Source organism: Ascidiella aspersa, chromosome 3, assembly GCF_963924565.1.
Source record: "Ascidiella aspersa chromosome 3, kaAscAspe10.2, whole genome shotgun sequence".
NCBI classification, from domain to species: Eukaryota; Metazoa; Chordata; class Ascidiacea; order Phlebobranchia; family Ascidiidae; genus Ascidiella; species Ascidiella aspersa.
The window spans coordinates 38,737,322-38,763,430 of NC_139449.1; the positions used below are offsets into that span (position 1 = coordinate 38,737,322).

At 35.4% G+C, this 26,109-nt stretch overlaps 2 protein-coding genes across 2 annotated transcripts; both read left to right on the forward strand.

Moving 5' to 3' along the window:
• The first annotated feature begins 731 nt into the window (after nt 1-731).
• On the forward strand, nt 732-26,109 carry LOC146162909 (testis-expressed protein 11-like). The gene is made up of 22 exons (XM_083385328.1): nt 732-780; nt 1,800-1,963; nt 2,585-2,770; nt 3,140-3,269; nt 3,701-3,801; nt 5,721-5,951; nt 6,218-6,345; nt 13,358-13,492; nt 13,991-14,148; nt 14,962-15,048; nt 17,050-17,195; nt 17,988-18,090; nt 18,795-18,972; nt 19,508-19,673; nt 20,617-20,752; nt 21,177-21,247; nt 21,497-21,610; nt 22,800-23,028; nt 23,720-23,837; nt 24,339-24,477; nt 24,875-25,021; nt 26,050-26,109. The coding sequence occupies exons 1-22, from the start codon at nt 732-734 to the stop codon at nt 26,107-26,109; spliced, it is 2,976 nt and encodes a 991-aa protein (XP_083241454.1).
• On the forward strand, nt 8,975-11,995 carry LOC146162910 (uncharacterized). The gene is made up of 4 exons (XM_083384206.1): nt 8,975-9,135; nt 9,539-9,801; nt 10,353-10,547; nt 11,389-11,995. Exons 1-4 carry the CDS (start codon nt 9,061-9,063, stop codon nt 11,582-11,584), a joined length of 729 nt encoding a protein of 242 aa, XP_083240332.1. The 5' UTR covers nt 8,975-9,060; the 3' UTR covers nt 11,585-11,995.

Here is a 26,109-nt window from a genome sequence, read left to right on the forward strand (position 1 = left end):
TTTGTAAATTGTTTATAAATGTATGAAAAAATTCAAAAACAGAAAAAATGTAAATTAAAAAAGTATTAAAACTTTTGGTTTGAAACCATAATATACATTTATTATAGACTAGACAAAATGCTTGCTAGTTAATCGTCTAAGCTTTATGTTATTTAAAATATTGCAATTCTCTAAAATATGTAAAAGTGTTCTGATGCTATAAACAGTTTCACTGAATACTGTACTGCTAAAAAACGTTCTCAAAAAGGATTAATTTTTCTCATATACAGTGTAAGTTAGTCTAAATAAATCCCGGTGGTTAGGCTACATAAGAAAACCTGTTGAAAACAATGTTAAACTTTTTAATTGCCAATCCTTTGCTAATAATCACAAATTGTTTTAAAGAATCAGCAAAATGTTTCCAGCGAAACCACATGACATCACAATAAGTGACGCGTCACAAATTTGCGTCATCATTTACAAAAACTATTTAAATATTTTCGCGTCTTAATTGTGAACATATTGAAAAATAAATTGCAGCTTATAGCGCCAAATTGCTTTAATAACTAGTTTATTTTGCAAATTACCGAACCCTTAAAATATTCTTCATTTACTGCTTCTATGAGAAAATTGGCGGGAATTTAATTTCAGATTCTTTGTAGTATGAAACAAACAGGATTACTTTTGTTATTTGCCAGACATATTTAGCAGTATTGAACTAGATATTATTTTAATATTGATACATCTGTATCATGGAATCTATGCAGGGACGTTTAACTTCGTTTGGCGCATCCGTCGAATGTAAGTTTTCCGTTTTTAGCAGACGAAGTTACAGCTAAAAATATTTTCTGAAGTTTGGTGATGTTAGATTCTGTATTCATATGTTAGCTTCACCCGATTGATGTTTATTTGAAAAAAATACACTCATAGCATCTTTTCCACCAACGATTACTTTATTTGCAAATCGACTTTAAACAAATAAACTCAATGAATCTAATATTTGAAAATTTTCAAAAATCACCACATTTAGGAATAAGTAAAGAGAATCAAGTCAGAAAAATTGGCGCTCTTTCACTATTGTACGTAAAAATTAATAAAAAAAAATTTTTCTTCAAATACTGCATACCACAGCACATATTGTTTGGGTTAGGGTGCGGGTTAGCGTTTGGTTGATGGTGGGTCAAGTTATTATTAATAATAAACATAATATTACTTGACCCACCCTCACCCAAACGCTAACCCGCACCCTAACCCAAACAATATGCGTTGTGGTATGCTGTATTATTATTTTTTTTTTTTGCATAACTTTTCATGTCCAATAGTGAAAGAGCGCCGAAAAATTAATCATTTTAAAAATTAATTTAATAATACCTTTCCCAATAACACCATTAACTAAAGATTACCATGCTGGATTAACCTAATTCCTAAGCAAAAAGTTGACGCTGGTCTAGAATCCACCAAAAGCGCTGCAATGAAACAATTATTAAAGCAATGCACAATATTTGGGTTAGGGTGTCGGTTAGCGTTTGGGTGAAGGTGGGTTAAGTATTATTATTTAATAATATTGCTTGACCTGTACCCAAACGCTAACCTGTACCCTAGCACAAATAATGTTTGCTGTGGTACGATTCTAGACCAGCCCCGAAAAATGTTGTGATTCAGAATTTTACCAAGACAGAGAGTTGTATGATTAGTGCAATAAATTGCAGTAGTCCACCTAAGTTTGATATTTTATTTCTTTTAATTTTGCAAATTGTAAAGAAATACTTTTAAAAATTTAAAATTGGAACCGTATTTCTAAATTAGTTTTTGTTTTTCAGCAATCACTAAATCAGTGGAAGAGAAGCACATCGATGTTGAAACAATCAAACAAAAATCTGCAGGAGTCACAAAAGTTCTTGCTTCCCAGTGGATCGCAAACTTTGGATCGGTGTCAAGAAAACAACCAGAAGAAAACTTCAGGCTACGGATCTTCTCCAAACAGGTTATTTTGATAAATGTCTTTAATATTAAAAATCTGTTTTATTTTACTCACCTGGATAAATTGTGCAAACCCATATTTTTCTGTGAGTTCATGTATGTTCTTTTTTGTTTATAATACAATTTTTAGCCAATTGCTGTTTTGTAACTTTTGTTGATTCTAATGGTTGTTTTAAATTAGAACCTATCATAACAGTATGTTTTATGCTATTGCAAATTAAGAAATAATTGCAATAAAAAATAGGTAAAAAATCATTTTCAATAATTGAAATTGAAACAACTTTGCTTTGTATTAATTAATGAATTCATGTTTCAACGCACAGCATACGTAAAACACATCATTAGCGAAAATACAAAATAAAAGCCTTTGTTTGTTTTTTTACTTGAATGATTTTATAAATTATAAGGTTTGTTTTTCACAATGTTTTTGTTATTTTTTTCCATAATTAAATTCAAAACCGAACTATTTTGCTCTGCACATACAACATATGCATAACACAACCACTACCAAAAATACAAAGATACCAAAATGGGTGAAAAATATTTTTTGTTTTTACCTAACTGAATTCATAAATTATAAGAGGAATGTATTTTCATGTTTTAATTTTTGTATTCTTCATTTAAGTTTGAGGATGTGTGCATTGGATTGTGGAATGCTACGGTCGCTCGTCGAGCAAGCAAGCAATTAGATGATGTCACTGGTGTGTTGCTATGCCAACTTGTCTATGACCTCATAACCTGTCCATTGTGTGCCCCCTGTGATGAAACAGAAGAGCAAAGATCAAAAGCACACATGCATCGTTGTATAATGGTGAGTTGGAAGAAAATGTGACATCTACAGTTGGTTAACGAAGCCTAATATTTCAAAACGTTCATTTATATTTATCACACTGACCTGCCTGGCCAAATAAAATAAAAGTTTTAAAACCTGACTGTGTGCTTTTAATACAGTCTTATAGTGTAAAAAATCTTGGATTATTTTTGTAAAGTTTTGAGAGCACTGCCTAACCATTTTTCAGAGAAAACTTTTTGTATATTTTTACATGCATATTAGACTTTATATTATTAGGGTGTTGTTGATTATAGGTTTATAGCCGATCAATTGCTGTGCTAAAGCAACATTTTTATGTTAATGTTGCTACAAAAACATTTTGTAAAGAATGTATCTCTTTTACTGTAGATTGGTCTAAAAACTGGAAAAAATTGGTTGGATTTGTGTGAATTTGAGAAAGCTGCTCTGGTTCTGCAGAAAGCCAAACAAAGTATCGTCAAACTTCAAGCATTATTGCAAAGAGAGACTTTCAAACCAGGTAAATGATTTATACTAAAAAATCTTTTAAATTCTATATATATATTCCTTTTAAATGAATACAGCAGACTTTGGTAAACTAAAGACTGGATATATTTTTTTGACTAGCATTGTTCTAAACAGTAATTTGTTAATGGGTGTTTTTACAGCGTGTTACTTCGATTTTATTTTTAAAGGGTGACCTGTATCTGTTTTAAATTTCTAAAAGGTCCAATATCTGTTTTTTTTTACCAAGCAGTATCTGGTTTGAATGTCAACTGGTATGTAGATCTATATATAGAGAGATTTGCGCCTTCTGTTTAAAATCTTGTTAGTCACATATTACTTAAAAATATGGTTATGGTTGTTTTTTTATGTTTTTAAAGCCCATTATTGGTTATTTACAATAGAAACACAATATCCTGTCTATAAATCTGTGATTAATGTGTTTAGATGTGGATGCTGATGTACAATTCACAGTCAAGGCTGATGCTGTTGAAATTGCAAAAGTTAACAATTACCACCTGAAAATGCTCACTTACTTGTCCCAAGTGGTAAGTTAAACACTAGTTTGGCATATTTATGCACAAAGAAAAAACTTATTTGTAAGCTGCTTTATTCTTAAAGTTAAAAAATAATTAGAAAATGATAAAGTTTAATCTTTGCTTAAAGAAAATTAGAATTAATAAGAATATCAAAGCCCATACAGAGGTTTGTATCATTTTGAACGTTTCAAATAAGTCTTTATTCAATGAAAGTTGAAAATTTATAAAGAGTATTCGAAACGTCCAAAATGATACCTACTTCTGTATGGGCTTTGATATTCTTATTACGTCTTACCAGTGGCGTATCCAGGGGGGGGGGGAGGGTTGGGGGTTCGGACCCCCCCCCCCTTTTCGGAAGTGACATTAACGTTTATTGTTCGTTTTTGTCAGTGTTTACCTCACCGCCCGAAGCTGCGTGTTTTTTGCAGTGTAATTGGGTCACACGTCTTGCTAATGCGAAACCAAAATCAAAGGCAAAACGCCTTTTTCGTTTCTTGTTTGGTCGACCGTAAACGCAGGATATTTTTTTGTCTTTCGCCTTTCGTTATTCGTTCGGGTTGGCTGATGAACAAGTGGGTGTTCGACAATCAATAACATCAATCAAGCGGTCGCTGTAATTAATCGGGCCCGCTGCCTCTTTAACAAACTATACACGAGTCCATTTTAAATACTTTTTGAGTATTTTAACTACGCAAAGTGCGAAAAATTTTTGCGCTTCGCGCGAATGTGGAAGGCTGCCAAGTGCCTTGCGGCCAAACGGAAAACGTATTCAAAAATATTGCACATATATTTTTCAACATTTATTTTATTTTGATTTTCGGCAATGTAATAAAAACTTGCAAGAAATTTTAAACAATGCCATTTCCCCCCCCCCCCCCAAAAAAATCGCTCTCGCTTCGCTCGCCAGGTCTGTACTCAGTTAACAAGGTTAAAAACACTGAACTAGATTAACTATTACAGTAGCGTTTTTGCAGATGTTGCGCTAATGAAATAACACCGGGGAAAAGCGATCTTCGTTTAGTATTGCAGGTGGCGAAAGACGTGCTTGTAATTTAGCGTATTCCCGTAAATGGATTTACCAAAATCGATCACATATATTTCACGGACTTGTTTTCCTTTTTCTCCTGAAGGTAACGATTGTACACTAAACGGTTTCGTAGCTGGCGCCTGGCAGGAGTGTCAACGATGTACGTGTGACGTTGTGTTTTGCGTCTAAAAGTTTGCTTTTGCTTGACGTTAATTGGCTGTTTCTGATGATTTTTTTTATTATTTATGACGTCATTACAATCGCTGTTTTATGACGTCATATCTGTCAATATTTTATGACGTCATTTACGTCAGACGGAAAAACGGGGAATTCCCCAAGTTGAAAATTCGGGACCCCCCCTTTTTGGATTTCTGGATACGCCCCTGCGTCTTACTACAACCTCCAACCATTATGCTCCAAAATTAGAATTGTAATGATAACTTTACAGTTAATGTTTTAACGTATATTTAAATAGTTTTTCTTGACACATAAGAGCGTAAAACTGCACTAAAAGCATTTGGTACCTTTATGTTGCAACTTTTTTGTTTAGAAATAAGTCAGGACCTTAATATTTTTTTGTAACTGACCTTGTATGCTTTTATGTAGCTGTTTATATTCTTATAAAACAGCTTAATATGTTTTATATACTTAATATGTATTGAGGTAACTTAAATCTTAACTAACAACTTTTTAGTTATCATTGCAACAAAAAAATTGTTTTTTTAGAAAGCTTTGATGGATCAGCTGATCTTGTATTTTTTAAATATTGACTTTGTATGCTTTTAGCTGTTTATATTCTGATAAAACAGCACCATGCGTTTGAAACTCAAGTGATATTTAAGTAATTTGAATCGTAAAAACTTTTAGGTTAAGATTGTATTAAAATTTTTTGTGTTTTTAGATGTTTGGTCAGAAAAGCTTTGACGAATCTTCCGATCTTGTAAAAGAAGCGGCATCTTGTGGATTTATCTTCGAAGCAGAATATTCGCTGCAGCTTCAGCAACTTATTTCCGTCACTTACAACTTTGGGGTGAAAAGCTTCGAGGTCAAATCGCACAGTGCTGCCATCAAGTGGCTGGAAATGAGCATTGATCTGGAACGCAAAAGTTTGAGTCCGAACAATGAACATCTGGTGAGAAGTGTTTGTGTGAAATCAATGGCTATTTTAACTTTGCTGTGTACAAACATATGTTGGAACAACACATTGAAAGTATACTATATATAAATTAACTGATTTTTAATTTAAATGACATTTCCTTCTATTTTACAGCGCTAAATTGAAACTTATGTTTTTTTAGATACCTGATTTTAAGTTGTAAATGTTGTATCAAAAAGTACTAGTTATTAATTAAACCTAACAGTGTAAAACAAGACAGCAATTTTACAAACTTATTATAGTCACAAAGTCTCCGCCTGGTGGCGCACGCGTGTTACGAGTCCGGTGACGTCAACAGCAAGACGCAAGCAATGACGTCACTGGATGAAGCGGACAAGCATCGCAGCCACCCGTCGGCGTCATACCTCAGGTAAGAGGCGTGATTACGTCATAATAGGGCATGAAACTTATTGCTGTTAAATAGGAATGTCCAATAATGTCGAAAAAGGAATGACTTCAGGTTTTTTTAAATATTTTTTTAAGTAACAAGGTCGTTTTCAGCGTTGAAAGTCCGATAAGATCGGATGGGAGACGATACCTGACCCCAAGTGGTAGTATCGGTGCTCGTCCGATTTAAAATTTCTATAGGTATTTCAGCTATAATTTGCCGCCAAATGCAGCAGTTTCTACCTTACGAGGTTTATTCATCCAAAACCGTAGGTTAACCATTGATGGCAATTCAAATTTTCTAAACTACAGAACACTTTGATCTAATAACCTGGGAAATATTCCTTGAATCTTCTAATGTCAACCATTTTTGTTTGTTTGGCATAGTTATGACGTCATTTGTACCGGATCGTGATAGTTTTTATTAAAAGACCAACTGTATCTTTTAACAAACCCGAGTATTTCGAAATGTGGATTTTATAGGAGCTCATGATTCTTTGTCTTGGTAGATTTCACACAAGTTTTATTGTTGTTTGTGTGTTTATCAAATCAATATTTTGTATCTTTCTTCATGTAAAATCCAACATGTTGTTGTGAAAGGTAATATATTTTAATAATGTTTGTTACCAATTAGGACCATTGGATTTTTACAATTTTTTTTCACCTTTACATTTTTGTTACCTTATTGAGTCATTATTTTTTCTTTTTGTTTGTACGTTAAAAATATGGCTCCTGTGGACTTTTTTATTGTGTTTTTTTACATTTCGTTGTTAATTCGACTTTTTAAGGGAGATGTCAAAAGTCAGGCAGGTAGGTCCATTGTTTGATCACACACCAACATCGTCTCGTGCCACCATCTGTCGCGTAACAATACCCCATTGTTTCACGTTGCTCGCTTTTGATTGGTCGGTTTGTAGGAGTTACTTCCGACCTCGAACAAAAGTTTGAAATCAAGCCATTATTCTTCCTTGCCCAACCTACGCGTCTAGCCTATTGTGACGTTGCAATCAACACCGTCTGTGACGTACGTGTGACGGCATTGTTGGCGAATAGTTAGCGAGATTGACGCTGTTTGAAACATGTTTTTTTCCGATAGGAGTTACGGGAAAAAGGTTTGATCAAAGTAAGGAATCTAAAACTTTGTATTCTGGGCCTAAATTGCTGCGACATTTGTACGATTTACGATTGCATTCATTATAACAGTCAAAAACCTAAAGCATATTCCGAAAAGGTGATTTAAAAAAAAACAAAAAAAAGGTGAATCGGCCTACTCAAACTAAACAAAAAGTTGCTTGCTAAAATTAAACAATATTTTTGTTATGAACATCGAACTAATGGGCAGCAGATACCAGCTGCTTCACATATCTTCTGCCAAATCGTCGGTACTTGAATTAGTTTCCGCCAGAATAGCATCTAAATGCTTGTGTTTAACTTTTTTTAAGCATTTAAAAAATGTGGATCGGGGATTCCGGAAATGCTCAAAATAATGAGAAACAGCAAACCATAACAATATGGTTTAATCGCTACAATGAACCATGTTTTCGATATTTCGCTTTGATGACATTTTCAAGTATCAATAGCAAAGCTCTTGTGCCTTCAGTTGTTTCCTGATGGCAAGGACCCACCATTCAGCCCCCTTTGTTACGTCATTCACCTCCCATTGTTACGTCTAATGTTGATTTGGTCATTGTTTTGGCCGCGCGCAATCCCAACATTTGATCGAGTGTTTTTGCTGGCTCTGTGATGAACGCTTAACAACTTAACTTTCATCTGTGCAGCAAATAACGCCTGACCTCATCATTTTAAAGCGCTTTGGGCATTTATCGACTTACTATTACAGATTATGTGTCATTTTTTTAAGTTTGTTGTTTTTAATTAAACTTTTTAAACGTGTTTTTGTAGGAGGTGGCTTGCTTCTGAATTTTGAGCTGCAGCAAATCAGTTTATCGCGTGTTTTTAATTGAAGTTGATTTTAAATGCAAACCTGGAGCAGGTTATTTAAGTTTTGCTACTTGCCAAGCCATCTGCTGCAATCGTGTGCTTCTCATTATATTTCTGCCAACAAACCGATCATGTGCGTACCGAGTAAGGGAAATGGGTGGTTTCTATACAATGCGAATAAAGTCTCAATTTAATAGTTTCCTTCAGTAATAGAATTGGTTAGTTTCAAATTCAAATAAAAATTTTCACTTATTTAATACAGAATATAATTAACATTTTAATTCAAAAGTTCGTTTTGAATGGCAACAATCAATTAAATTACGTTTGTTAATTTCATAATTAATAGCAAACCATTTATTATGGGACTTGTGTTATACAGAAGAAACCATTGGATCTGTTCTGTTTTGGTTAAAAACGCCGATTTCTATTTTGTTTTTCCCAATTCGTCGCAAGATTCACGAAATCTGGCGTCAACACATTCCCGCCCCTCTTCTCGTCTATTGTTTCATCACAAACCAACCTTTCTTGCGTCAACAATCGAAACTCGATCCGCTCTGCGAGTAAAAACATTTGACCACGTGACCGGATACTGCGCTCCTATTGGTCGAGCCAGTTGCCAAACGACAACAAGCTAGTCACGTGATTCCCGGCTATATAACCCCCCGGAATAAATGCTCACTCATTTTCGCGACAAACAGCCACATCTCCGCACATCGCGCGTATCTCTATTGTGACGTAATAAGGGTGAAACGAGCAAATGGTTCAGAGCGTAGAAATGGAAGGAAAGCAAGAATCTGCGCCGATTGATATTCCTGAAAGCGCAAACGCTAAGGTGAGATATAACTTGTGTTTACTTATGCCTTTTTACGCTATTTTGATATTTAAGTGTGCCGTTTGTGTTGTAGATGTTAAGTAAACAAGGTAGTTTAAAAAAATCATGATAAAACAATAATCCTGTATTTTTATAGCAATGCCACATACAGTTTTGCTACCGTATAGCTTTTATAACTCTAGTTAGTTTTTAAATTAGATTTTCTAAGTTTTTAAAGGCTATACGCCCCGTGACAAGCTGCAGTAAAACCTAACAACCTTGTGCTTGTCAGTGATGACAAAAATAGAGCCAAATATTAATTTCCTAAAATCAAAAATTTTAATTAATGCCCTAAGTACGACGTGCAATCTATTTAAAATTTTCCATTTTTAGCTAAAAAACATCAATTTTTTTTCATTTTCAGATCGTCCCTGATTCCTCTTCAGTGAGTCCTTCCTCCCTAACAAAACCTCCTCATGAAGATCACTTGAGTTCTGATGAAGATCTAGTGATCCCTGATGGATCCCCATCTTTCGTGGCAGTCATGCATGACCTACATATTTCCTCTTCCCAAGAGGAACTCCCCATCTCTCCTCTTGCTCTTCCCTCCTCGCTATCTGCTCCTACTTTTGATGCGGACTTCATCTATGAGCAGGAGCACAAAAGTCCTCCGCTAGAAACGAAGGGGTAAAATTAGTTTTTTGGCCGTTTTTAAGTTTAAAATCCTACATAATTGAATTTTTTAAATATTTTTGAAAAAGATAATTTTTTTTACCGAAAATAGCAGTTTTTGTTAGGTCTTTTTATTTTATGACGTCAATTGATGACTTCATTTATTAAAAATAAAAGTATATTTAGGAGCCTGCGGTAAAATTTTAAGACCCCTGATTTAGGAGCTAACTTAGTAATCTGGTGTCCGAAAAACCTAAAAAAAACATAGCTCTGTAAATATAACCATTCGAACGTTACTTAAAAGGGCCTTTTGTTAGATTAAGCTTTGTTCTGTAACATGCTTCCCAAATAATTCAAAAATTTAAATGTCAAGTGTTGACGTATTCTAGTGCTAACTTATCAAGCAAGACGTAAAAATAATGTTAATTAATCGCATCTGTATCATCAAACACTCTCAACAACACCAAATAACAAACAATTTTCTTTACCTGATTATTTATCGCAATCATAGCGATCAAAGGCCAGTAAATTAAACGAAACCACCAACAAACCACTTTCTTGCCCAGATCTCCCGACCCAAGAAGGAAACGCATCCAGAGCGCCACAACTGCGGCATCTAGCGGCAGCCGATACCGCTCTTTCTCGTGGAACCACCGTCACAAGATGGCGGCCGAGAGGCGGAAGGCGATGCAGAAACTTCCGGTTCCCACGGGAAATTCTAGCGGGCCAAGCAGCACAAACTCAAGCCCGCTTAACTTGAGGTGAGTGATTCACTATTTTTGCAAAAATTTTAGCATTTTTAACGCAAAAACCATAGCCTACCCCCCAATAAACCCCCTTTTTTTTACCTCACAACAATAGTAATCATATTAAAAAAAATCATTGACTTGGGTATTTAGGAAATGATTTGTGGCTTGAAGTTGTAGTTACTCAGAACCCGCAAAAATCACATTTTTATGAAATTTTTAGCTGTTTAAATTTATTTTTCTTAGCTGCATTTTTAACGACCCCCCGTCATCCCTTTTCCCGCAGACGACTAAAGTCCATTAGTCAGCCGTACACCCCCAAAGTAAAAAAACAACATGTTTGATAATTTCAGCTGTTTGAATCTATATAATGTTTCCATTTTAAATAAATGATAAAATAAATATTGGCCTTTATAACAATTAAACCTATATATCGGCCCGCATGTAACTGAAAATGTGGCAGACACTCAAACAAATGAATCCCAAAACTAATTACTAGTTTTAAACAGAAAAGTATTACAATCTCTCACATGATCTCATTAGGAACTGCAGACATCATATGGTAGCCTAACCCTTAATAAACCCTTTTTTCCCGCAATCAGCCCTCCACTTTATACCCCAGCCCAGTTAACTTATTTTTTCTGCAATAGAGTAACTAGGTTAAGAGCTGAATTAGCATTGTTACACCCCGTCATTAAATTAACCCATTTCCTTTTTGACGATTAAAGTCCCGTAGCCAGCCCTCCATCCCCAAAAGTAAAAAAAATCACATGTTTACGATAATTTTATCTGTTCAAACCTATTTGTTTAACGAAAAAAGCCACCCCGTCGTTAAATTAACCCTTTTTCCCCACAGACGACTGAAATCGCGCAGCCAGCCGTCCACGCCCAAAGTAACCCGGCTCATCCCCAAGTTCAAGTTCCTCACTGAGACTGTTTGTGTTTCTCACGAGGACATCGTGAAAGAGCAGGAGAGAGTGGGAGGAGCGGAAGAAAGCAAATCCATCTTCGACAACCCTAAGTTCGACCGCTTTGGGGAAAGCCCCGCCTGATACCGCTTCTTTTATGACGTCAGTGGGTGGACATTGTGACGTAGCGGGGCGGGGCGGGGACGTGGCCGCAGCTGGAGGTGGTTTGTTACAAAACAATGGTATTTTGGCAATTGTTGTTGTCATTGTGTTCTTGTTATTTATGCTTGTCAAATAAAAACAAAAAAAACTTATCTCATCGCTTCATTATTTTTATTGATCCACATATGTTGTAAACTACACTTGAATTTTTTATTTTACTTTTGTTCTAAGATGTATATCATAAAGTTATTGTGTATTTTATTTATTCCTGTCCTTTATCTTTTGAGAGCTGTTTTCCCTTTGTACATGATTTTATTGCTTATTTTAAACTTGCTTATTAATGCGCTTCTATATTTTCGATGTTTCAAACTTTAATAAAATTGCGATCGCTTACCATCTTGTGGTGATTATACGCAATGGGAAAAAGTTCAGAAATTACTAAGCTGCGTCAATGTTGAAAAACTAAACATTATTGGCAAGCGAAATCTTTCCAATTTCGTGTTTTCCGATACGCAATTATTTCAAAGCAGAGTACTTTGGCGGAGCTTTTTAAAAACTCTATGATCATTGTAAGGCAGTGAATTAGGCACCCATGTGTTCAAGTTGTGTGTTTTAAGAAGTTTTATTTTGCATTTCATAGTTGTGAAAAACAACAATTTAGGTAATAGAACACTTGCGTACAGCGTAACTTAGTGGCTTCATTTGGTGTAGGTCAAAGGTCATATATGTATATAACGTTTTCCCTTTAATTGATATCAGGGTTGGGGAACCGGAGCCGGGACCATTTTTATTAATTTTGTGCTGAAGCTATGAATTTTTGTTTCTGCTCTAAGAATTTTTAATCGCTTAAATAAAATTTACTGAACAGTTTAATGTGGCAAGCTTAACTTAATTTAGCACTGAAGCAACTTTTAGAAAATATTTCCACTACGGAACCAGAGCTATTGCTATTTGCTGCGCCTCCAAAAAATAAAATTTATTTAAAAAGAAAAAATTTTCCATCAGACTTGCATATGTATCAAGCAGGGCCATTGCTGCTTTACTGCGGTGATATTTGTTTCTTCTTAAATCCATTTTAAGTTTTTTGTTACGCTGAACAAAATAGCCGTTTATTTTATTCTTGTTTTTGTTTGATTTAAAAAGTCGAAGCAAAGTTTATTGGCTCCACCTGGATTCTTGCTCGCACAACTTCATCGCAACAATCTCGGGTCGCACTCGCGCGTCAATTGTGACGCACGCACCCATTGTTTCGAAATAATACCAGCCTTACCTACGCACAATCGAGACACAACAAACACCTTCGCGGCGTCCCGATTGTTGATAAAACAATGAGGATTTGTCATTACGATGCGCGTTAAAATGACTTCGTGTATTTTAATAAAATTCGCAATTTCAAAAACATACCTGTAATCAAGGTTTGTTTTTTTGATTTGGTTACTAATTTAAATTTATAATTTACCACTGAAACCAATAACCCCGCTTGTTGTGCCTGTTTATAACGAAGCTTGCTCTGCTTGGTTGCGCTGTTTGTCGGAGGCTCGGAACAAAAACTTTGAATTGAGCGACAATTCTTACAGTTTTCCGGCCCTTATGAAGTATGTTGATATCCGGACTAAACAAAATATCGCCATTTGAAACCAACGATATTTTTAATGCTTATGTTATCCCACACCTGGTATGCAGTACTCCCTGTAGTCCCTAGTAACGTATTCAAAGATACACAAAGCAAAGCATACGATTTTAATGTTATTTCAGACTCAAGATTCTGACGCAAGACAGGTCCACTAGCGATGACGACATAAAGCGCGTTCTTGGCGAATTGTTACGTCACACTGAGCTGGAGATTGACCTGGGGTTAAACGCCTGTGCTTTTCTCAATACCCACGGAAGGTACGTTATAATTAAATACTAAGTTTTATGATTTTTTGCAACTTAGCTGTCGACAACATTGACTGTACAAAAAACAGTGGTTCCCAAACTGGGTTCGTAAGAAAGTTTAAGGGTTCCCAAAGGAACATATTTTAACCTATTTAACTGATTAAATATATGATAATAATTCATTTTACAGTGAGATATGACTACTAACTTAGATGCTGGAGTAATTATTTCCCGTAAATTTTTAAATTTTTCCGATTTAAAAATTAATTATGATTATTTCAAGGGCCAACGGCTCTTGATATTTTATTGTTTGTTCATTTTTTAAACAAACATCGCATATGTGTATTTTGCTACCGTACCTGCAGGTTTAACCTTGTATATTTCGCTACTGTACCTGCAGGTTCGAAGCTTGTGAATATATTTTGCTACCGTACCTCCAGGTTCGAAGCTTGTCTATTTTGCTACCGTACCTCCAGGTTCCACCCTGTGTATTTGCTACCGTACCTGCAGGTTCGAAGCTTGTGAATCCGGCTTGGATCAGCTGTTGTCACGCTTCAGTGGTTCGCGCCACGTGGGTCGAGTGCACGCACAGCGCCTCCAAGCGGCTATTGAGCGCTTACCGCCAGACGATTCGCTTGACTGCGTCGAGAGGTTTTTGGACGGTGAGAGTGGATAATGTTTGTTGGTCGTATAACTCTAACTAAAGCAGTGTTTTTTTTAACTTTTTGCCTGGCGGACCCCTTTTGATTCTTGTAATTCATTGAAATCAATATATATATATTTTTTTTAAATTAGGGGTCTCTGGCTAATATAATTTATCAGTCAATGATTTTAAAGAGGTTGCGCGAAAATTTTCCCACAGGACTCAGTCAATGAACTACTGATATAATGTGACGACGCACTAAGCCGATAGGCGTACTTGCCTAAATTTCGGGAACAGTTTTATATTTTACTATAAATAAATAAAATACGTTAACCGATCGATTTATCTACACTTGTGTCACGTAAGGTTGTAAATCTTTCACCTCAAGTTAAAATAATTTTTTTAAAGTTGTTCAAAAAAAGGCTAAATTATTTTTGTTCAATACTTATATCTTTACGCATCGATCTCTGAGATTAAAAAAACTAAAAAAACTATATTTTGGCAAACCGCCACAACATTTATCATTTGTGAACTTTTTTGAAACCCCTTTTGCATTGGGGTTTTTAAGCCTTCTTTAGCTAAAATAGATCGGTTTATTGTTTGGGAAAGGGATTCCCAGGGAGCAGCGAAAGATCAGTCGTTTCTCTGACCAACATCTTCAAACCACATTCTTAACCGCACAAAACTTTAATTGCCTAAATTACTCACTTAAAATACTGAAATATACTGGGAAGTGCACCCACCCCTGCTTCTAGCAATGTTATTTGACAAGGCGTGTTGAACAAGAAGGTAATATTTTTGTGACGAGATATTATGTTACAAGTGAATAATGTTTTAGGTCAAGTTGATTGTGAGATGGACGAACTTTCTCACCAACTCATTCAACTCTTGTTGTGGGAACAAGCGACAAAATGTGAGCAGACAGGTTCGTAAGTAAACTTGTATTTATCGCTAAAAATTTTCCGCTTTGTTTTCGAAGAAAAAAAAAATCAAATGACGTATTAATTGCGTACCGGAACGCCCGATACTTCAGTTTACCCCGATACCCGATATTTTAGACTAAACGTATCGCGATACTGTCCGATACCACATGACGTCATTACTATGATGAAATAGGCAAAATTGAAACATTCAAATGGAATTTTTCTAAATTATTAAGCCGAAATTCGTTCTAGCATTAAGAAGTTAGCAACCTCCAGTTTACTTTTTAAAGAAATTAGTTTCAAGGCAATATACTGGAATTTTTACATTATGTTGTTGTCAGATCGTCACCGATAGCAGACTAGTATCGGACGAGTACCGATACTACCACTTAATATCGGGTATCGGCTGCAATCTGATATTACCGGACATCCCTATTTGTGTAGTTTTATAATTTGAGAATAACTAAGTTAAGAAGACCCCCCTAAACTGAGGTTTAAAAGCGATTTCAAAAATCATTACTCATATCAGAATATCAAAGCCCATACAGAAGTAGGTATCATTTTGAACGTTTCCAATAAGTCTTTATTCATTTTTCAACATCTTTATTTCATTTTTCAACATTCAACATATGTTGAAAATGAATAAAGAGTTATTCGAAACGTTCCAAATGCTACCTACAATAGGGTGTATCTTTATAGAATCGAAAACCATCGGCGGCAGGTTTTAGCCAGTCGATCACTGCTCCGCTGACGCGTATATTAACAAGTAAAACTCATAGTTAAAAACATGAGTAAAAACAGGATACGTCGGGCAAACAAAAAATTCATTTGCAACAAGGTGGAGAGGCCATAGAGCAGTATGGAAAACTTTCAAGTACAAAGAAAATAACGACAAAGCAGCACTTCTGCGCCACTACGCTGACAAACACATGTCCATGCTGAGGCAGAGGCCTACCATTGCAGAGTGTTTCAGCATAACATTTTTAGAAAAACCACCTTTTAATAAGTTGGACATATGTGAAGCAAAGTGGCTAAAGGTAGTCAACGCAACCATTAACATCCAAAAAATGGTTCTACCGCGAATAAGATAAACCGCTATCTTATCGCTACCCATTCGAGCCGCATTTTACCGTCTAGCATCTCGCACTGCTCATATGTATTTTTTTCCCCTTCCTCCACTTATTTGCGTCGCCTACTCATTTGTCCCAGTCGTGTTGCCTGCGAGGCTGTAGTGCTTTTCATTGCGTTTTTAGTCTATTATAATGTTTTAATATTTTATTGTTTACTTTTATTGGTTTGTTGATGGCTGCGCTCTGATTTTATTTATTTGTACTCTTACAGGAACTGATGATGCCACTTTGGCGAAATATATTTTCCTTTAAACAAAACGTCTGATCCTGTTTTTACTCATGTTTTTAACTAAGAGTTTTACTTGTTAAATGCTACCTACTTCTGTATGGGCTTAGATATTCTTACTACGTCTTACTACAACCTCCAACCATTATGCTCCAAAATTACTCATATCAATATCATCATGTCAATTAAACCGAGCTGAGCTGCCGCAGTTTGACACACTGTCGGTAAGAGTTCGATTATGGCTGCAGGCTGCTTGCGAGTACTATTGCATGTCATAAAACAGCATTCAAACTTTACCCAAAAAACAGGAATACCACTTGCACCACGACAGTCAGGCTAAAAAGACCATTGTTTTTATAGAAATTGTTAATTACTGGCAAAAACGATGTAACATTATTTGTTCATTAAAAGTTTGTGCTGCACCCTTGTATATTTTGGTACACCCTAGGGTACACCGTGCACACCGGTTGAAGAGCACTGTTATAGATAATTGCAGATCGGATAATGCTGCTTTGTATGTCTTGTTTTGTCCCGCTTAACCCCCATGTTCCCACAAAATCACTTGATCGATCCTGGTCTTATAGATAGTTGCAGATCGGATAATGCTGCTTTGTATGTCTTACTGAGTCCCGTTCAAATTTCCACAGGATCCCTGGAGCGGTGTCTATCCTGGTACGATCTCTCTCTCCGATTGTTCCAGACGAGTCCTCCTAGTGAAGAGAGGAAGGAAAACATGTCCAAGCTCTTCCGGAACAAGTCATCCTGTCTCCTCCGCCTCAACAAACTCGACGAGGTGATTATATTTAGTTATGTCCGATAATATCGGATCGGAACTGAAAACCGATACCAAGTGAAAGTATCGGTACTTGTCTGATAAGGTTGGTGTCATCGCCAATTTAATACAAAATAAAATAACAATTTGAACCATAATTTGTGATTAAACGTAACTTTTCTCTCCAAAACGGTAATTTTTTTCAAAACAGCTGGTGCATAACTTGAGATAAGCAAGTTTGGCCTAATGACCTGAAGAAAACTACCTTTGGATGTTTCAATTTCATCTATTTTGCTTGTTTAGGCATAGTTATGACGTCATTGGTCTGTAGTTTTGCGCTTAAATTGGCTTCAAGCTAAATTTGGCTTCAAGCTAAATTATGTAAACTTAAACTCCAATAGTAAAAAAGAAACGTCTCTTGTTAACTTTAATACACTGGGTCGTACGGGTATCGTGATTCTAGGTTTTACACTTTGGGGTTAATGTTGGAAACTATTTGGGTGAAACAACACGCTAATGACCTGGAAGTTAATCTTGTTCAGATATTAGAGCAAAGATACCACATTGAGTAATATTGCACCACAGAGTTTTAAGTATTTAGGAAAGTTTATAAAAAGCCACTCTTTACCTCCATTTTTACTCCACTTTTTCACCCACTACTTTGAGTAATATCATAACACTCGTTTTAGACTTTTTTAACCACACGGTCTCAACCATCATTTTTTCCACCATCTTTTAACCCACTGTTATCCTACCTTTTTTACCCACACGTTTGCACCCTTATTTTTCACCCACTTTTCATTTTTACCCCAGGCTTGCGATGCGGCCGACAGCGCCCTCCAGTTGTTGCCTAGCAACGTCTTCTCGCAGTTCGCAGCTTTCAAAGTTCGTCTTCTGTTGAACGACCTCGGTAAAGGTGAGACCATACTCCTTTTGTCGGTTAACATTAATCTGCCGTTCTATTCGTATTGCCATAAACGTGTAGACCGCTTGTAGTGGGTATTGTTTTATATTAAATTGTCACTGATTCCTAAACTTCTCTTTGTTTAACATGATATTAAACACACCAAACTCGATGTTATTGATTCAAAATCTCCAACTTTTCTCCTTTTGAAATAAAGCACATAAATATTTTGAGAAAACTGCCAAATTTCATTTTTGTGTTAAAACTCAAATCTGACACTAATTTTTTATATAATTTTTTATTTTTTTAGAAGGGGTTTAAATTAGGAAGGTGATTAATTTAAATTCAGAGATTATTAAGAGAATGTGCCACTTCTAAAGGTTCTAATTTTTATTTTTGTTTATCATAGTATTGGTTATTATCATTAAAATACCAAACTCGATTTATTGGTTTAAAATCTCCACCTTTTTACTGCTTCGCGTTTTACTGTTAAAAGCTTACAACACCACACCTTTTTTCTGAATTATAAAACTTTCGTACATTTTAAGTTGCCTTAAACGACTTAAACAAACCACGCTTAAATTCAAAATTTTAAGGTTCTAATTTATGACCAATGTTTCTACATTTTAAGTTTAAAGGATTCAAGTTTTACAGTTTAGAAAAAAAGTGTGTAAAGGTTGTAACTTATAAACCTGTAAACAATGTTTTTTTTTCAGCTATCGAAATAATTGAGCTGCTCACTGGCTCGACAGCGACACCTGGCGACACACACGCGCTGACCTGTCTCGCCGCACAAGTCGCCTTTGAGCACAAGCACAGGAGCGTTGCCATGGTTGTGTTACGTCACCTTGCTACGTCAGGAAGCGACCGCGTAGCACGCTTGACTGCGCTCAGGTTTGAGGGACGCATGACTGAGGACAGTCGTAATTGCTCACACAATGTTATCTTAATGTAGTTTGGTTATACAGTGATTGTGGGCAAATTATAAAGATTTTACTTAAGATTATTAAAATATCAAATAAAAACATCACGTCAGGAAATCAGTCTCTTAAAAGTATATATTTTGTTTATCAATGTTATTGTAACTAATTGGTTATAGGTAGCATTTAGCAATTTTAAATTTTGAATTAGACTTAAAAAATAGTTGAATAAGCTTATTGTTATTTTTTATAATTATTTTCGACGAATTCCGTTCCAGGAATTTAACAAGAAGTAGTTATGTTTACCTTTAGTTGATAAATGTGTGTTGCAGGAATTTAAAAAAAAAATCTGTAAATGCAAAATGATAAATATTAACCTAGACCAGAGGTTCTTAAACTTTTTTTACCGCGGACGCCTAAAAAATTTTGCTGCTACCGCGTCTCATTTGGCACAAAACAAACCTTTTCCATTTGATCACCCACAAGTTTCATCATTATTTAAACGCCAGATGCCTGATTCGCCTGCACCTCACAATGGCCGAGGATGTGATGTCGTTCTGCGGGGATTCGAGCGACCAAAGGCCCGCAGAGGAAGGTGGGTGCGGCACGATGTCGGTTGAAGAAGGAACAACGCACCTGGATCAAGCCACAGAACACCTTATATCGGCTCTGAAGGTGGGTGAAGGTTTTTAGAGGTGGGTGAAGGTTGTGGGTGTACTTGAATTACTGTACCATTACATGAGGTCATCAATATATAGAAGGGCGTATCTTTATGGAATCCAAAACCATTGGCAGCAGGTTTTTTTATTAATTTTATTATTATTTTGCTTTGTATATTATGTATGTTACTTTACTTATAGGAACTGACCATGCCAGTATAGGCGAAATATATAAATTCCTTTCAAAAATGTCTGATCCTGATTTTACTCTGGTTGTTAAACTTTGAGTTTTATTGTTTATGAGTTCACCAAAGTGCGTCTTGGGGCCAGGTGCGGCGCAGTTGTTAATTCTACCGGCAGCGACATATGTCCAATGAACAAAGTACAGTTGAAAGGTTGTCAAATGCAATTTCTAAACTAAGTTTCGATGAAATTTAAACTAAATTTTAATAAAGTACTATTATTTTGAACAGCAATATATCCGGGCTCGTTACAATCGATGTTGGATATTCATTTATATTTCCTTCGTTTTAACGATATAATCAAGGTACACCAAGTTTATCCAGCCCGCGTCCGAATTCACTGCCAGTCATCCGGACCTTTATTGAAATGTTTTTTTCTCCTGTCCTGTGTTATTATTTTGAATTGATTTTTTCAACTCCTCAGCAAAGTTATTTCCTTTTCGACTTTATTATTTTTTTTTCGTTGCAAGTAAAGTCGCGCAAAACAAATCAAAACCAAGAGAAATAGCTCCTCCTGGTATTTAAACAGGTTTCGGTAGATTTCGAAAAAACAAGAAAACTTACTTTTCAACTGTTGCCACTGATTATAATACATTCTTACACAATACTAAGTAAATAATGAAAGTTTTTTTCATGCTACAAATTATGTCGCATATTCCGTGTGTGACGCAATAATAGGATTCCTCTATGTGTGACGTAATAAGAGCCTTTATATAGATTCTTCGCGAGATCAAGTCTTCAGGGATGTTGGGAAACCCCCGTAACGATGACGTCATCACGTTGCCAGGCAACGAGCGTGACGTAATGGGCGAGGAGGAGTTCGGGAAGGAAGTGACGTGGTTCATGAAGATAGGTTCGTCCATTGTTGCATAACAATGCGTCGCGCGTGTTTGACATTTATTCCGGTATCAGGTATTTCGATTAAAATTATCGCGATTTGATTCAGAGCTGAATGACGTCATCACTATGCTCAAGTAATCAATTGATCAAATACAAAAGTAACTTTTACTAGGATCATCATGGGATATATATTTCGCCTATAATGTCATCGTCAGTTCCTATGAGTAAAGTAAAATACACGCAAAGTAATAATAATAAATTTATTCAAAAAATTTAAAACATAATAAAAAGTTCTTTTAGCAGCTTGTTGTGCCGAAATTTCTTATTGTTAGTGGACAGCGATGTTCCCCTTCGCATTAGGGTTGAGGACCATTCCACCTTTTGCACAACGTTGTCCACACAATTCGTTCCTTGTTTCACCCGATGTTTCATTCCAGCTTGGAACATGGCACTACAGGAACAAGATCGCTGTGAAAAAATGCGACAGCTCTACTCCATTTGCTCGCAAGTAATTATCGCACTTTTTAACGATCACTTTTACACGGTGTCAACAATGTGAGTGCTAATTATTGCCTTAATTGGCGGAAAAATGGCTTAAAATACATTTTTACATTACTTGAGTTAAAAGTATATTTTTTACGATTTTAAAAGTTTTGCCCCGCATTATTTTATAGTTTATTTTACAAACGTTGTATTTCAATAAACGATATCGTGTATCACTCTGTAGAGTCTTTTTAAATCTGCTTTTTGTTTTCAGTTATTGTCTCTGATTCCAGAAGAGCCGAGTATATTGTTACGTCACAAGACCTGTTTGCTTATGTGCGCCGCTAGTGGATTACACGTGGCCAAGAATTGCGATTCTTCTCAGATGGTGAGATTATACTTAAGTTGTGTCCTGTTAAGGCCCGTTTACACTACAACTGCACGCTTTGCTAAACTCAAGCTAAACTCAAGCCCCGTGCAGCTATAGAAAAACGTTACGTTTTGGAGCGATTTTCACGCCCAGCGCAGCTCACTGCAACTATATTGGAAGCGGGCCTTTGAGTTACTGCTGGGCAACTTCGCAAAAGAATAACTTGTCAATCCCCGTGACACTAAACACTTATTAGGTTAATAATTATTGGGTTTGTAGCAATAATTAGTTTCAAGCTATTTTAGCAACATTTAGCAATTTCCTACTTTTGATTTTGATTTGATTTTTATCTTTTCTTACTGCAATCTATAATCATTATGACGCGAGATTATAAATAATTGTGTTAAAGCTGACTTCGTTTATAAGCATGATATCTACCCTTGTTAAAAAAAATGATGCAATTGACAAAATCCAGCACAACACTTTTAAACACTAAAAGTCAATTGGCTTAATTGTAAAAGTTAAATTTATGACTTTTTACAAGACCATCATCTGTCTTGTAGAATCACAAAAAGCAAAAACTCACGAGCGAATCAAACACAACCTGCTATTTAAAGCGCAAATAAAGTGCGGTTTTATAAAGATTAGCTTTCGGTAGAATTTATAAACAGTTCCACAGAGATCAGATCTTGAGCAAACTTTAAACACATAAAAACAAGAATAAACAAATGGTGTTAAATAAAACTAAAATTTAAACTACTTGTAATTAACTTTTGATTGAACTTTTAAAACAATTTCTGGACAAACAATTTCACAAAGATCAAATAATAACCAAAATAAACAAAGATTATAATTTAAAAATAAAATTTAACCTGAAGCTTATTTTGAAACAATTTCACAGGAAACTTTAAACACTTAAAAACAAAAACAAAGGTTAGGAATAAAAATAAAATTTAAAGTACTTTTTAAGTGCAATTTACTTTTCGGTCGAACAATTTCATTTTACGACAATTTCACAGAAATCAAATAAAAACCAAAATGAACAAATGTTAAAAATATTTTTTTTAATTTTTAGCTTATTTAAACAATTTCACAGAAATCTCGCACTTTAAACACTTTAAACAAAAATAAACAAAGGTTATGAATAAAAAAAAATTTAAATTACTTGTTAAGTGCATTAAATTTTTTATCGTATTTTAATTTCTAGAGATCGGAGCTGGAGCAAGTGATGCGTGACCTCGACACGCTCGACCGACTCCGGGTCTCTAGCGCCCCCGGTGACAAGAGCGCCCTCCTGCGGTTGTTGTACCGCTTCGAGGCCCTGAGCAAACTAACTCCCCCCAGTCAGGGGGTTCCACCGCAAGAGATGACGTCACTGTTGGGGGAGATGGGGCACATTGAGGGGGCGGACGCGGGAAGCTTCGAAACTGTGGCAGGTTCGTTGAGAAAAATGCACTTTTATGAGTATAAATAAAATGAAATGAAGAAAGCACTTTTTTTGAGAAGAGTGACACAGTTTTTAGGGAAAAGAGCTCTATTTTCCTAAATGTTGTTTTAAATTGAATTTAATTTTTGATTGAATAATTATTTATAATTACTAATTACTGTCACAAGTACCTTTTCGGATTTCTTGTAAACTAACGATTGTTTATCAACAAAATATTTTTTTTTAACAAAAATGTCACTTTTTTGTTTAAATTTTGTTGTTTTAGCAAAGTGGTATTACGGGCTCCGTGAACTGGTTTTAGGAAGTCCATGAAGTTCAAACTGAAATATTAGCTTGTATTTGAAGACCGGAATCAGCAGATTTTTGAAGTCTATTTGTATTTTGACGTAAATTTATGACGTCATTTTTGAAATCTTTTTGCCAACCGTTGTCCATAAAAAAAATAGGGGTCCACGGTAAAACAAGTTTAAAAAACCCCTGTATTAAACAATGGTGTCTATTTTTCGTGAAATGCTTATTTGTTTGAATCTACATGAATAAAAAAAAATATATTTTTTTTAATCAAGGACGTTTGAATTTAGGGTGAAACCTGCTTTGCTGCTTGAATCGCTCGAAATAAACAATATCTATAAACAATCTACATATATATTGTTATATTCTTCACCAACTTTATTGTTCAGCTCTCTCGATGGAATTTCCCGCCAACCATCCTTCCATCTACAAACAAGCTCTCAAGATCGCCATCCACAAACTAAACCACCAGGTGGCACCACACCGTGACGTCATCGAGAGAAAAAGGTTCGCGATTACGTCATGCACTACGTCGCCTGTTGTTGTTAAAAAGTTGCAAGGCATTTCTAGATTTGGTTTAATTTTTAAGTTCAAAGATTATAGTTTAGTTGGGTTCGATTTTTTAGTCGGGTATTATGCTTGAAAGATAAAAACAAATCTTTCTGTGACTTTGTTTAAGACATAATCAAAAATTTATCCAAATAAAAATAATATTTTGATAATTAGAACAGTACACTAATGTTGCCTTACAGGCGAAATATATTATCACCATCTAAATGTTCACCTTTCGTATTTTTTGTGAAGTTTTTCTTAGATCCAGCTATAGTAAGTTAGGGCTAAAGTTTTTCCAATTTTATCCAGATAGTTTCACTGAAAATACTCTTCGTTTTAGCTAACTTGTACTAAATTTCACGTAAGATGGCCTTAACTCATAACAGTCGAGCAGATTAATCTCTTAATAAACTGATGTTTATGGAAGTTTAATTGAATACACTGTTGATGCTCTAGCTCCCTCTACCGACTGTTGATCGAGCGAAGTTTGAGCGAAGTCGGTATCCATGGCAACAAGGAAGAGGTTTGGAAACTGTTCGAGGAAAGCAAGCTTATGCTTCAAGGTCACGACTGTAAGGTAGTCAAGGTCACGACTGTAAGGTAGTCAAGGTCACGACTGTAAGATAGTCAAGGTCACAAATATAGAATTGTTAAGGTCACAAATGTAAGGTAATCAAGGTCACGAATTTTGGCAATAAATGCAGCGAAAAAAAGTTGGAAAAGTAAAACAAAGGTTTAACATAAAAATATAAGCTAATATATTGCGACTTGTGATTCAACTTTTCTCAATTTTGCCAGACTTTACCTTTAAATTAATACTCATGTTAACAGAAAAAAAGGTTTGTGTTAAAATGATTTTAGTTATTAATACCCAGCGTAAATTGAATTTGTAGCCTTAAGTTTTATTTAGGAACATGGGTATTCTAAGATTTCTGGTAAAATACAAAGTAGAATGTATCGATTGTGATCCAACAAAGGCCGATTGTTGTCAGTGCGCGCTTTGGTTCACTTTGAAAGCTTGGAACGTCGGGATTAAGGAATACATGTGCGGCAATATATCCCATGCGGAGAGGTGGTGTTCTCTCGCAATGCAACTTCTATCGCATCTGGAAACTTACAAGGAAGCTTACGAATCGCACGTAAGTAAAGCGTCAAAATACTTCTCTTCTATAGCTATCAAATAAAACAATATGCTAATACCAGCAAGTCGAACCGTTTGAATAATTAGGTTCGGTTTGGTTTGGGTTTAGGGATATTTTTTTAATCCGTTTTAGTTCCGGTTTCGGTTTGAAGAAATTTAAAAGTTCCGGTTCAGCTCCGTTTCGACCAAAGTTGTTGTAAAAACCGATTTATAAAGTTCCGGGTAGGGTTCAATATTAGTTCTCAAACTTAAAACTGTCGGTCAATAACTTTACACTATAATTATTGATTTTTAAATTTTTATTTAAAAAAAACACTTTTTGGAAAAATGGCGCCAAATTTAAAATTGACTTCAAAAATATAAGTTGTGACGTAATGCTTAAGTACAAATTGTGACGTTATTCTGAGGTGAACCGCTTTTTTGACAGGTTCAGTTAGGGTTCAAATATTAGGTTTAGTTCCGGTTCGGCTTCTTAAAATCTTACAAAAAACGGTTCAGGTTCGCTTACGGTTGGGGAAAAAAATTGACCCAAAACCGGTTCATAAAGTTCCGACTCCCTGGCTGATACAGTGTGTAATCTAACACTGGTTTAAACTGGGTCCATAAAGTGATTTTTTTATTTTAGCGAATCAATTTTTTTAACCCAACTCAAAATTGGCAAATGTAATAAAGCGAAGCAACTTGACCCGTCTAAAAATAATTAGGTTTACATTCACGATAAAACATTGAGCTATACATTGTTTTATTTGAGATATTAACACTTTAAATATTTTGGAGCATAATGGTTGGAGGTTGTAGTAAGACGTAATAAGAATATCAAAGCCCATACAGAAGTAGGCATCAAGAGATATTCGAAACGATTAAAATGATACCTACCGCTGTATGGACATTGGTATTCTTATTACGACTTTAAATCTTGTTTTAAGGATTTTTATTTTTTTGTAGACCGCAAATCATTCAAAAATATATGAATGTGTCGCCCTATAATGAAATACAAAATGTCAACAATTGATTTTTGCATTTCAGATGATCACAGTCTATCAGGAAATTATCTCAAAATCTGACGTCACTATTGAGGCAATGTAA

What these genes read in the sequence shown, in the direction of transcription:
- LOC146162910 (XM_083384206.1), top strand. Translation starts at nt 9,061, where the DNA reads ATGGTTCAGAGCGTAGAAATGGAAGGAAAGCAAGAATCTGCGCCGATT. An exon ending in CTGAAAGCGCAAACGCTAAG is followed by an intron (nt 9,136 to 9,538) that starts GTGAGATATAAC and finishes TTTCATTTTCAG; the next exon opens with ATCGTCCCTGATTCCTCTTC. An exon ending in CCTCCGCTAGAAACGAAGGG is followed by an intron (nt 9,802 to 10,352) that starts GTAAAATTAGTT and finishes TTTCTTGCCCAG; the next exon opens with ATCTCCCGACCCAAGAAGGA.
- LOC146162909 (XM_083385328.1), top strand. Translation starts at nt 732, where the DNA reads ATGGAATCTATGCAGGGACGTTTAACTTCGTTTGGCGCATCCGTCGAA. An exon ending in TACGGATCTTCTCCAAACAG is followed by an intron (nt 1,964 to 2,584) that starts GTTATTTTGATA and finishes TCTTCATTTAAG; the next exon opens with TTTGAGGATGTGTGCATTGG. An exon ending in AGGTAGTCAAGGTCACGACT is followed by an intron (nt 24,478 to 24,874) that starts GTAAGGTAGTCA and finishes GATTGTTGTCAG; the next exon opens with TGCGCGCTTTGGTTCACTTT.